Source organism: Brachyistius frenatus, unplaced genomic scaffold (genome assembly GCF_029030835.1).
Source record: "Brachyistius frenatus isolate BFR_SWC_R1_liver_20210118 unplaced genomic scaffold, ASM2903083v1 Contig_4, whole genome shotgun sequence".
Classification (NCBI taxonomy): domain Eukaryota; kingdom Metazoa; phylum Chordata; class Actinopteri; family Embiotocidae; genus Brachyistius; species Brachyistius frenatus.
In genome coordinates this window covers 5,542,970-5,556,022 of record NW_027210603.1, presented here as the reverse complement: position 1 = coordinate 5,556,022, position 13,053 = coordinate 5,542,970, and the positions used below count along the sequence as shown (strand labels likewise).

Genomic DNA, 13,053 nt, shown 5'->3' with positions numbered 1-13,053 from the left:
AGTATGAACTATTGCACTACTCAAGGATGCAAATAACTGAATTGCAGAGTAGCAGGGACATAACACAACAATTCAGGCACAATGGCAGCAACATTAAAGAAGAAGAAAATCTGTATAAACCAAATATGAATATGAAATATGAATTTAAAAGAACAAAAAGAGAGTGGGGAGACTACACACACACACCAGTGGATGTAACATGCATGGTGATTTATTTTGTATGAATTCAGGAAAGACAGCAGGGCAGTTGTGGGCCTGTACAGAGGTAGAGAGAAGTCAACCCTACGTTCATGATCAGCTTGTGTTCCCACAGCTAGCAGTGCCTCTCCATTCACATAAACTAGAGAATAAGCTGTGTCTGCAGAAGAACAGTATCTGAGAGGAGCTATTCAGAAATGACCCCGGCTATGGATTAGTGAGTCCTGCAAATTGGGATTTTGTGCAAACGAGTTTTAAGGTGGATTCAGTTTTTACTAAGTGAGTTGAAAGGATGTGTCATTGGGATACTTTAACTTCTCCAGGCTTTTTATTTGAGTGCATCCATATGTCCAACATGTTATTTTCTTTTTTCAATCTCAAACAACCCCATTACTTCTATGTATTGAAGTAATTTTAGGCCAAATTGTTAATATGAAGACCAGATTAAAAGCACAAACGAATAGGTAGGTGGCACAGCGAAGAGTGAACTATTTGAAATGTTACAGCTGATACCTACTAGAAAGTGTAGAGTGGGATATAGCTCTTTAATTGTAATCAGGGTCTAATAAAGCCAAACCAAAGAGATTTTATATTGAAAGCAACGCAGACTCCGTTTTAACTGCCCATGAAGTCAGTTGTTGCCCAGAAATTTAGGGGATATCTGGGAAGTCATTCACGTACAGTGTTTACACACAAGAAAGCACTTGGGTGCAGCTACAGCAGGTACTACAAAAGAGGAATGGGTGGATTTTGCAGGAATACGAGCCTATCATAGGCTCTTTTTCAGAAATAATGAAAGGCGAGGAAGACACAGCAAAAGGAAAATGGACACTTAGTGGGTACACTAGGGACATTGTTTTTCACTGGGGACACATTAAAACAGCAGACCTTGTGATGCCTTCCTTGGGATTCTGACCAGGTGGCAGAATTTTTTATTTTTTTTGCACTAGTATTTTTCTGTCACTTTCCTATAAGAGTAGAGGTTATCCTCCTCTACTGCACTATAAATGTGTATATAGCATTAAAGCACACTAGTATTGTTCCTGAAGAGCGTGCAATCATCAATTAGACACAGAGGTCAGGGCTGCCAGGTTTCCTCGCTTTCCCTTTTCCTCGCGGAATTCACCTCACCAATCATGATTGCTGTCTGTGTTGCTCAAGTCATTGAGACAAGATCTAATTAAAAGAAGAACCCCACTGTTATCTGATTGCATTGGATGTCTCATGACTCCTGTAAAAGATTTTTATTTTAAACCTTTTGTACCACGCACAAGAACACAAGAATTAACACATGAAAGCAGCTGCATAACAAGCTGTATGGCAAAGACAGTTGCTTCTCATATTTCTTTCTCAGTGCTGTAATGTACTCATGGAAGCACAATACCTTGCAATGTTACATTAACTCACACATGACCTTTGACCATTTAAACCTCAGTCAATGAATAAACTGTAAAACATGGAAGTGTTCCATCACAGTAAATATTATGGTAAAGTGAAAGAATAATTTTCCTTTTAATTTCCTGCCTATATTTCACAGGTTTAAATGCTTCAAATAACAATTTTCTATTTGACATTGTTACCTCACTGCTTTTTTTTTTCTATCTGCTTTTATTCCAGTATGTCAGATCAGGTCAAACAAAAATGTGGGGATTTAAAAGAACTTTACTTTACTTTGAGACTGCCCAGGTTGTCAAACAGTAAAAAGAAAAAGAAAAAAAGAAAAGAACAATGCAAAAAAGAAAACTTAAAGGCCAAAACATATTTTTAATCCTTTGAGTGGTGGAGTCCCACATGAACAAAACATTCTCTGCCAAGGTTCTGCCAATTTCCTTCACTTACTAATCGTGATTATTTTGTGCCTATTAACATTTGCCAAGAAAGCATTGCTATGTCACAAAAGATTTGAACCCATTGTTCTTCGATTGGATATGACAAATGTGTTGCAGAAATAAAGTTGCTTTAAAGCAATGCTCACCAAGCAGCACAACTATGTCAATCCACTGCGCACACATAATCCCAGCATGTAACCAGTAGTTAGTGTTACATGCTGCAAAATAATGTGTTAAAGCCAAAGCAGAGCCAAGGCTACAGCCACAATCCCAGTTACAGTCATTATCAATCAGTCCAGACAGTGGTTGGTGCAGAGCTGAGTAGCAGCTCCTCTCATTATCTTTGAAACAGTGCTGGTGGTTACAACCAGCGGCAGTCTTCCCAGGAAAAAGGGACATAATTGAATATTTACTTCAGTGTTTTTCAGTAATGCACTCTCTGCACTTTCTACAATGCTCCCTGTATGGACAGCCGCAGAGCTGAAGGTTTGTAATGTCTGAATACTAATTAAATGACCTGTGAGACATCTAATTACCACTGAACAAACACAAGGCCAGATTGGAAATGATGACCTCTGAAAGAAATACGGCTTCTCATATAAAAGTGGCACCACTTAACTGAACTGGAACACAGAAGCTATTTGAAATTGCAATTTTAGATTCACCACCAAAAGGGGATTTACAGACTGTGAAAATGTCTGGTCTCGTCCAAGCAATACTAAATACATGTGTGTCTCTGATGACTCTTTTGGCTAAAGGCCCTATGTTGTCGGCTAATATTTAATTAAAACAAAAACGTCAATGAAGCATATTTGCACAAAAAGAAAACTTTGAAAAAATAAGGATGCAAAGTTCTTCTGTATCGATGTTCGAATTAAAGTTCTATGGAACAACAAAGTGTTGTGATGACTGAATTACTTCTGGTTATAGAATATGAACTAACAATTTCTAAGTAATAGGTGGACCATTTAATTTGAACTGAACTAGTATACAATATGCATATGTAGTGTTGTAGCTTTACATGTGTTTGGTTTCACAGTAAGTTGAGGCTCATTATTTCCTACTGTGTGTGCTAAAAGAGAAAGAGTGAAGCCAATAGGACAGTTCCCTTCATACATTGTGGTATTCAAACAGAAGATTATTTATGGCAAAAAAAAGATTAAGTGTGTCACAATATTTAGATTGTTAGACGTAGGATGCCAAAAGTACCAGGATGTCCTTTTACATCCGGTCGTATTTTGCAGTATGCAGGCTAGCATGCTACTTGAGCTGTTCTGACCTACAATCCTTTGCGCAGTGGAAGATACGTCACATCTACTGAGCTGCCACCACCAATTGTATTCATACTACATGCAACAGTAGATACTTTTTAAGGGTAGCTGTAGTCCATAGTAAAAGTAAAAAGAAATTGTATGTGATTTGGAACGGACAAAGTTTTTCTCTCTCCTTGTGTCACTCCATGTGCCCACCAGAGGTGACTTCTTGTCCTGTCTCTCCCTCTTTCCGTCCTCATCTTGGTCTCCTTCCTGCCACACCCACCTCACCTGCTCCCTGATCCCCAATCAGCTCACCCTTCACACTAGCCACATATATTCCCTGCTTGGCTTAACTTGGTGCCTGATTGTACAGTCAGTTTGTCAGTACGTCAGGTTCTCCAGCACATCCTGTTTGTACCTGTGCTTGTTCCCTTGTGTTTTTCCACACATCTGTTCCCTCGTGTTTTGTACTGATCTGTTCCCTCGTGTTTTGAACTCATCTGTTTCCTCAGGTTTAGGACTTTGCTTTTCCCTAGTGTTTTCCTGTGTCCTGGATTTTGTTGTGTCTCAATCCTCATTGTAAGTCATGGTCTTTTTGTTTGCATTTTAGTTTGAAGTTGTGCTTTTGGGTCCTTCCTCTAGTTCAGTTGTGATAAATATTCGTATTTAAACCAAGTCCCAATTACCATTCAAATGAACGCTTATTGATTTCTAGTGTGCTAACACATGTAGAAAACATGAGAAATCAATGGTGGTTCCCCCTCCAAAAAGGCTTACGAGACAACCTTTGACTCACCAGAGCAGGAGCATTGACCACAGAGAGGTTGTAGCCGTAAAGGAAAGATGAGCCCAGGGCACCGAAGAAGGCTGCGCTCAATAGGCACCCTGTTATTGGTTGCTGGAGAGAGGGCAAACAGAACACAGAGATTCATATTAGTCATACAAACACAGGCCTAATTATTGGTTGTCGCATATCAATGTCAAAATCAGAACAAATCAAGGGAACTCAACAGAGGACGTTTTAGATAGGTCCAGGTATCCAGGCTGGGAAACTGGGTTATTAAATTCACTTTACACTAGAGAAGGTCACTGCTTAAACGACAAATACTAACAAAACAGTGACAAGTTCAATGTGTGTGCAAGCTCTGTTTGACACAGGTTGAGTGCAGGAATAAAGCAAAACCAGTAGCTGAAATGTTAAAAGCAGCTGTTACAGAAGATATTTAATGTACCAGGGGGATACATTATGATAATCTGAACAGAATGAATGAAATTGCCAGGACATAGTTTTATTATTAGATTGAAAGGATGATGGGAAATAGTGAATACATTTTAACAAGACTGAAAGAGTGAAGGCCCACAAGCAGCTGATTGAAGCCCATTATACAAAAGAGAAGAGAACAAAAAACATAAAGTAGATTTTGCCACTCAAAGACCTTCACCACTTGAGGGGTTAAAATCGTAAAGTTTGTCCAAAGGCTGGCACAAGAGGAAAGGCCACAGAGTCATTAAATGCAAACCATTGTTTCCCCTGGGAGAGTGAGCGTGCGTCACAGATTTTATGGCACAATTACATTATGACATATCCCATGTGCAAAGTTGACATTTAGGCCAGAAGATGGTGTCGAGTATTAATTGAATGAGTCATACTCTCTGGAGCACAAATGAGTTGCGACTTTTATTTTCGTTTGTCTGCATGGTTTTAATATGTCAAATGTTAAGGTTGAAATATTGGGCTCACTGTCAGAGCAGAGGAAGGGGTTAAGGGAGGACCAGAAACATTGGGACGCATCCTCTGGGGACTATGAATATCCCAAATACCAGGGCAACCCAGGCTGTCATTGTTTTACAGTGTCTTGCTCTGGACCCGAGTTAGATAGACATTAATGACCATTCCTGGGCGGAGTTCACCATAAACAGAGATCTACAGTAGTACAGTGAAAAATGGTCGTCACTTTAAAACAGTGTGAGACACGATGGATGATTTGGAATAACCAATGACAACCTGCAGCAGAATTCAGTGTCAGAACTTTGTAGCATTTAGCTCAAAGCACCACTGTGCCTGAGTAGAGCCTCATATGCTCACGAGTTTCAAGCATTGACTTATTTTAATGAAAAATAATAAAAAGTCAAAACAATACTGATGAGCTCGTTGAGTTTTTCTTTTTGAAGTAGAATTATAAATGACTGCAGTCATTATAAACCACCTCCCAAGACACAGATCTGAGTTCAGATTCAACACTCCCCTGTGTGTGTCTCATCCATTACTGGGTCAAGTCTGAAGAACTTTTGTATATACAGCGTCAACACTATACTGTGCACCAACAGGCCACAGGCGAGAGCAGCAACCTGAAGGCATAGCCAGGACATCTAGTACATGCAGGAATGAGATGAAGCAGGGCTAATACGAGGAAGAGTTATAAAAAGGGAGATTAAGTCTGTAGGAGGAGAAAATGAAGGCAAAGTTAACGTTCGGAGCTCCTGATGATAAGCACAGAATGTTTTCTGCTAAAATGTAGTGAGGCAGAAAGAAGGTACAATTAATTCAACGCATCTCCCTTTTCATTTTTTTTATTTTTGTATCTGTGATCGGATGATCAGCTTCTATCAGTGATGAGAAATCATATCTAAAGTCTAAAGAAAATAAATCAGGCACATGCGGTGGTAAGCCGACTCTGTAAGGGGGGCTAGCTTAACTTGGATGACACATTTAAACTGACTTTGGCTGTTAAATTACTTCCCAAAAAAGAGGTCAAAATAAAAGGAACCACATTCAGTGAAAGGAGATTAACAGTTTGCAGTGACGATCAGAGAAACAACAAATATTACTGAGAGACTAAATGTGAAGCTGGAAAAAAACAAGGCTACTGTAAGGTATTATTGTTTTTTATTAACAGGGTTTCTACAGTACAGTGAACCCTCGCTATAACGCGGTTCACCTTTCACGGTCTCGCTGCTTCACAGATTTGCATCGTGCATTGAAATCACATTACAACTATATGTAACGTATATATATTTAATGTCCAGTTCTATCTATTTCAATTGTAAAATAAAGGTTACTACTTCACAGATTTCGCCTATCACGGTTTCTATTTGGAACGTAACCCCCGTGAAAAACGAGGGTTCACTGTATATTAACTTTTAACCGTGCAAACTTGGAAGCAACCAACTAACAGCTGAGAAATAAGTACTACGCATAGGGTGTGTTAAATCTGTTATTTCTGGCTCCACAGTAGATCTTCATTCCTCTTTTAAAGGTGATAGCTCGCTGGGAACAGCATGCTTGCAAGAGGAGCTTGTAATATATGACACATGCAGCTCTGGCAGAGCTCCTGTGGAGTACCTCTTTTTCATTTACATATGTTACCAGAAATGCAACAGCATCCCCTTCACCACACTTCCTTTGCATGGTTATAAATTCTCAAAAGTGAGCTTACAGTTTATTCAGACTTTGAAAAAAGACATGATAGAGTGCATCAAGAGGCTACAGTATCGCAAAGACTGTGGAGTCGTTGGGCTTCTTAAAGGTGCCAATCTCAAAGGTGTTCACTGAAGAATATAAAAAATTAAAATAAAAAAATAAAAAGAATCTTGAAGTGTGCAGGAACCAATCCTTCAGAAATACATGTAGGAAGCTACTGGGATGGTATCGTATTGGCAAATTGATAAAATGATGCATTCAAACCCACTGTGCAGTATGACAATTACTTTTTAAGCACAGCACTGTGTAACATCAGATGACAAACCAGCGCACATTTCCCACCTTCTAAGGCTCACACCATGAAGAAAATAATAATAATAATAATAATACTTATGTGGAATTCTGTACACACTGAGTGGAGAATGACAATCAGCTAGAGCTGAACTCAACCTATAATGCTGTAATTTCCTGCTTGGTTACTGTACAATTGAACTTTAACTTTTTGAATGTACAAACTTCTGTATTTCACATGCACATTTTCATTAACAGGACGGAGGGATATAAAAATATAACATGGTCTCCTGCACTCAAAGTTGAATCTGTCCACAGACTACTACACCATGTAATCTTTCATGTGCTCAGGCTAGAAATCGCTCTGCAGTTTCTGTGCACAGTGAAGCAATCTTTGTGCACAAATTTCCACATGATTGTTTTTCTGCTACCATGTGACTCTTGGTGGGAGTGGGGGGAAAGGGTGTTACACAGATAACAGAGAAATACACGCTGTCACTTTTCTAGGAACATAAAACATCTCATAAATTCATGCACAGCAGAAACATTAGTAGGATAGAATTATGCAGGTTAAAAGCTAAGAAAGAGAAAATTATATTCATATTTACATTTAATCCAATATTGCAAAACCATGGTAAAGAACAGATATTCATTATATGGCTTATAATGCAGATGTCAATGAATGACACTAAAAATAGTTTTGACGAAGTCAGTCGTCAAGTCAACTACAATGTATTTATATTAAACAAAATCACTTCACAACTTCTCCGCAAAGGTGCTTCACCATTTGTACAGCATGTAACATCCTCTGTCCTTGGACTCTCCCTTATAAAATACATTCAGATACATGTGATTTCAATACCTGACAAAAAAGAATTGAAAAATCTAAACTAATTAATTAATAACTAATTAAGTTATTTTATGTTTAATGTAATGTTTGGAGATTGGATTAGTTTATTAGAGCTCCTTTGAGGGGAAGATACATCACACTCACATTCGTCTGAGGTGGCTGGTTGTGAATACAAGTATAAAAAGAAATACAGGTACGAAGGTACCATACATCTGCTATACAACTGTTTTTAGTGAGATTTACATAGAAATATTACACACATGTCCGCTGGGACCGAGCAGGCACAGTTACAAAGTTCAGGAGCGTATACTGTGGAATGGTTTAATGTGGACTAGTGGGACGTGGTCAATAAAACTGGCAAAGGAAAGGCGGCTAGATCAGAGCTAATGTTTGTCCCTGGTGGTGAGGGAGTAGGATGAATGAGTGGTCTGCATTTCATCTTTTAAGTTGTCATTAATAGACAATTATAGACCGCCATAACCAGAATATTGAAAATGTTTCTTATAAGGGATATTTTCTGTGTGTGGCGTATAAAGACATCTTTTTGGACTAAATGGTTGAATTATAGTTTTTGCCTCTACGCTTGCATTACACATTTTATATTGTGGTAAATCAGCAAATTTTCTTGTGATGATGATGTGCTTTTTTTTGTCATTAATTCTGTTTTAGCGCATCACTGAAATCTAATTTTGATGTGATTTTAGCACAAATAGGGGTGAGGGTTCACATTCAGCAGATCAAAGCCACCGAAAGCAGCAGCAGGATTTCGGATAACAGGATAGATGCCAAGATAATAAAGGTCGTGTACATATTTACTGAAGTGCAATATTGTCAAGAATACAAACCAATATATTACACAACTGACAAATAACAAGAACAGCCCTGACTTACATAGTGCTACCAGGGTAGTACTGTCTATCCCTCAGACTGGTCAAATTTATTACCTCAAAAAGGATATAATTTCCTATCATTTGGCATGTGTCAAAAATATGTACAGGGCCATAAGGAACTTAATCACTAACCTTTCCAGAGTTCTTCTGAGAGTTGCTGCTCTTGGGATCTGCCTTCATATCCTCCTGTTTGTCCATGTTCAAGTTTCAGCAACCTTAAATTAGAAGGTCATATTTATTATATGAGACATCCAAGAAACGTTTCACAACAAGCATGGGGAAGTAAAATTCATAAAAACTACTGAGTGAAACATCTGCTGAAAAGGAAATGGCAGCACCTCTGTGTGCTGACATACAGTTCAAAAGCTGGTATGAAAACACACAGGATTTTAGATCAGAACTTTGTCACAAGTTCAGGATTAATACACAGGAAGAACCCCTTAAGTGCTAACATTCAAGTTAGTTTTCTAGCATCCAAAAACTTTATCTTATGTGAAATCTCACCCAGACAGCAGTGTGAAGTGTGTGATTTTTACCGAGTTTTTCAACAACAAGGAAATAAACAATGGTTTGGATTTGTACTGCACTACAGTGTTGGATTCCACAAAGGCGGCCAAGTGCACTACATAACTGGACAAAGACTGAGTCTGCCACCTAGTGGGTAGAAAAGCAGCAACACTGGATGGAGAAAAGTCTCATAATTAGTGTTAGTATAAACCACAGGCAAGGTTTCAACCAATGCTGTTGTTACAGGGCATTGGACTGTCCAATGTATTTTAGATTAAAAGCCCTTTGTGAGGAAAAAAAAAAAAGACAACTGAACTTTTATGATTCATAACAAAAAGACAACAGCATCCAGAAATAAACATATCACATGCTGCTGATAAAAGTCAGTGTTGCATAGTACTGCAGGGTTCCTCTCCTATTGCAAAGTTAATTACATGTAATGGCATTCAGTCGCCTTCTGGAAGGTAAATGAGTCCCTGATTGGATATGAATGAAAACCAGCATGAATCTGAATGGTGAGGAGCAGAATTAACAGCCATGGAGTGATTCTTAAGAAGACGCATTACAGATCAAAAAATTATAACCTAACCTAGTCTGGATTACTGTTAACTAGTGATTTGATTAAACCAATACTTTATTTTTTTTCATAACTTCCGCGTACTGATGTGGATGCTAATGTTGTTAAAGTACTAAATACCATTCATTTTAATAACAGTTCAAAGTCGATGATTTTTATATTACTGTGTAAATGCAAAGATTTTAGAGATCATTTGCAGTCTAAAAAACTGTAAAGGCTGCAGTCTAATCTGAGCATTTAAGAAACTTATACAGGTTGTTTTAACAATTTGCACTCACCTTGACAGCTCCATCATCACCATACAACTGTGAGAATTCATCAGTCGTTGTACATAGAAAATCTTACATCATGTTGAAGTTACAGCGAGAAATACCAGCTGCACAAATTGTGCGATGGAGTTAAAAACTAAAAAAAAAAATAGAATTTAAAATTACAGTTAGGATCTGTTAAAAAACTAAAATACAGTAAGGCATGAGACATAATACACTATGAGCCTGAGAAGTTGCTGATGCATGAGAGTCAATTTAGCATCCTATTTACATTATTTGTAACGACATGTGCTTAGCATTTTGACTGGAGTGGCTCTATCTGTAATCACTACCTGCAGCAGATTCAGCTCATTCAAGAGCATGAAGATGAGTCAGCTGTTTTTGCTGTTTGTTTAACGCTCACTCGAGGGCATTTTCAGTTCATTAACAGGAGTCATTGATTTCAGGAACCTGTTTACTTTGACGCAAACTCTCAGGCTGGAACCGAGGTTCTTTGAAACCATTAACTGTCGTGTTTCTTGATGTCCTGAGGATGTTCTGCACACCATCACATGTTCTGCTCACTTCTGATATCCATCAAGCAGCAAACAGGCAAGAATAAATCCTCATAGTGAACCATGAGGGTTAGGATTGATGTGATAGTGAGAGAATCGACACCAGAACTCTATTACGTGCATATTCCACGATCTAACAAACAAAATGTTTCAAAAAAAGCAAGCAGTTTCAAATACTTTCTTTGCATTATAATAGACCAAAATGTGACAAAAACATGATACACACACATCCACTGTGTGTTACAAAATAACAATAAATCTAATGAGCAAGTGCCAACTTCATTTAACTGTTATAATAAACATTAAAAGGCAGCAACTAAAAATAGTTAGAAGCAGTACTAACAGACCACACTTTTGAGCATCATTGTAAAATAAAATCTCAAAAACCCACTGTGATTCCACAAGTGAGGAATATCCCTGAGTGAAAAGTATCACTATGGGCATGCTCACCCGTAGTCAGGCCGTGCGTGTCCAAAGAAGACTACTGCCGGAACATTTGACATAACTGTGAAAATAACCCTTAGAAATGATTAACTTAAAAGACTCGCCTCCCTCCCTGTGCATGACTGTCTTTCTTATGTTATCAGTTTGAGGTCAGCTTCACTGCATACAGGAGAAAAATGAATGACAGGTGTGTTAGCTGGTAGTTGTAAAGAAAAACAAGGCATTACCTGAGCCGTCTACTGTCCTGCTATAATCACAATTTTATTAAACATAACCAGTTACACTAATGAGACCATAGTGGCAACAATTAATCACATGAAATTAATTTGCAAAAAAACAACATGTCACAGAGCACTGGAGTGGATTTAATTTTTCTATTTAATCATTTATTGATTAATATTTTCAGCAAGTGATCGGCAGTCTAATCCGATTTTAAAAAAGAAAAAAAAAACTGTATGAGGAAGAACACAGGCTGTTTTATAGCCCTGAAAGTATTTGTGGCTGCACATTATAACAAATACATAACACATGATATTAAATAGTGACTAAACTTCCTTAGAAAACACTGCTGTAACATTATACTGTGGAATTGTAATGGAGTTTAAAATGCAAGTTCAATCAGGTCTTTAAGTTTCATGTGTAAAATCACCTGAAACTAAGAATTGTTATGTTTTCATTACCTTAGAGGAGCACATCATGCTGCACCGCCATTTTTCTACAGTAGCCCAGAATGGACAAACCACTGACTCTACAGACTTTTTGCATCTTCAGCTCTCTTACAGCTTGGAAGGGGTGTGGTTGAGGCAAAAGGTCAATCAGTCAATCAGCGACCTCACCACTAGAGCCCACTAAAGCCCACTAAATCCCATGCACTATGCCTTTAAAATTTGAAATGCCATATAATTCCCCCCTGGAGCTGGATTTAGACACGTGGTTTAAATGCTTCCAGAATGAAAACATGATTACAATGATAGTGATGATCTAAGTGTCTCAGATAAGGCCCACATGCAGGACTTTGAAAATAATATTGTACTCTCTTCATAGTCTTGGGGATAAAAAATGTCTCCTTTCTACATATACTATAAAAACAATGCAACACAAACCTCATGTTAAAATTCCCAACTCTGATAGCCGAACCAGACAGTGAGAGTCAATGAAGAATCGAATTGCTTCAGACGTCATATCATGACCCCAGTTCCCCCCTTTTTAATTGCCAGGGCCTTGTATGTTAACCAAAATATATGATTTATCAAAAACAAAATGCAAATGAAAGTTAAGCCCTCTCCTTCTTAGTGCATGTGAATTCTGCAGCTAGGACAGTCAAATCAAGGCTAGTTACAAGTCAATCAAAGATATCCTGGCACTCACCTTGAAAAGTGGACATGAAGTACATCCTGTCACTGAGGAGTTGCAAGGTTTTTAAAATCACAAATGTACAAACCCCATGCCATTGGAAAATGAAGAGTGGCCTTCCAGTTTTCCAACATTCCATTGTTCTGCTAGATTCCTTGACCTTGTGAGAGGTACAATCCCTTCATCAAAACAAGTGGCCAAAGTCCAGAAAGGAAAACCTACATAAGATGGTTCGCAGATCAGAGATCTCTACAAGCAGTCCAGTTACAATGCGAATCGAATCAGAGTTATTCCACAGAAAAATGTTGGATGCATTTTCCTGTTAAAATGATGCAACGACACCATTCAAACGCTGAAAAAGAGGTTTCTGCTGCTGGAGCTGTTAAAGACTCACTGCATTTTGCTACATAAATGTAGCAAGACAAAATGGTCTTTAAGCCCAAAAAAAAGAAGAAAAAATTTAAACTATCCTCAGGCAGCTATTTCACTGATCAATGGCTGCTTTATTCTCCCTTGGCCTGACTATAATTACATTTAGGAAACTGCTGCTTGGCAGCTAGCTATATTACAAACATGTGAGCTACATTTCTGCCATCTGAAAACTGCATGAAATA

At 38.2% G+C, this 13,053-nt stretch overlaps 1 protein-coding gene across 3 annotated transcripts in view; it reads right to left on the bottom strand.

Annotated features, from left to right (window-relative positions):
- The window catches only part of slc2a9l2 (solute carrier family 2 member 9, like 2), a 91,581-nt gene that overhangs the window by 77,611 nt on the left and 917 nt on the right, over positions 1–13,053 (bottom strand). The window contains exons 1-3 of one of the 3 annotated variants that reach the window (XM_069712523.1): positions 11,093–11,107; positions 8,868–8,950; positions 4,080–4,181 (exon numbers count right to left, since the gene is read on the bottom strand). In XM_069712523.1, coding sequence (XP_069568624.1) covers positions 4,080–4,181; positions 8,868–8,933 — 168 coding nt within the window. In that variant the 5' untranslated portion in view covers positions 8,934–8,950; positions 11,093–11,107. Of the gene's footprint in view, positions 1–4,079; positions 4,182–8,867; positions 8,951–10,097; positions 10,173–11,092; positions 11,108–13,053 lie in introns of those variants that run through there. The other 2 variants (XM_069712505.1, XM_069712515.1) reach the window with 2 other exon arrangements.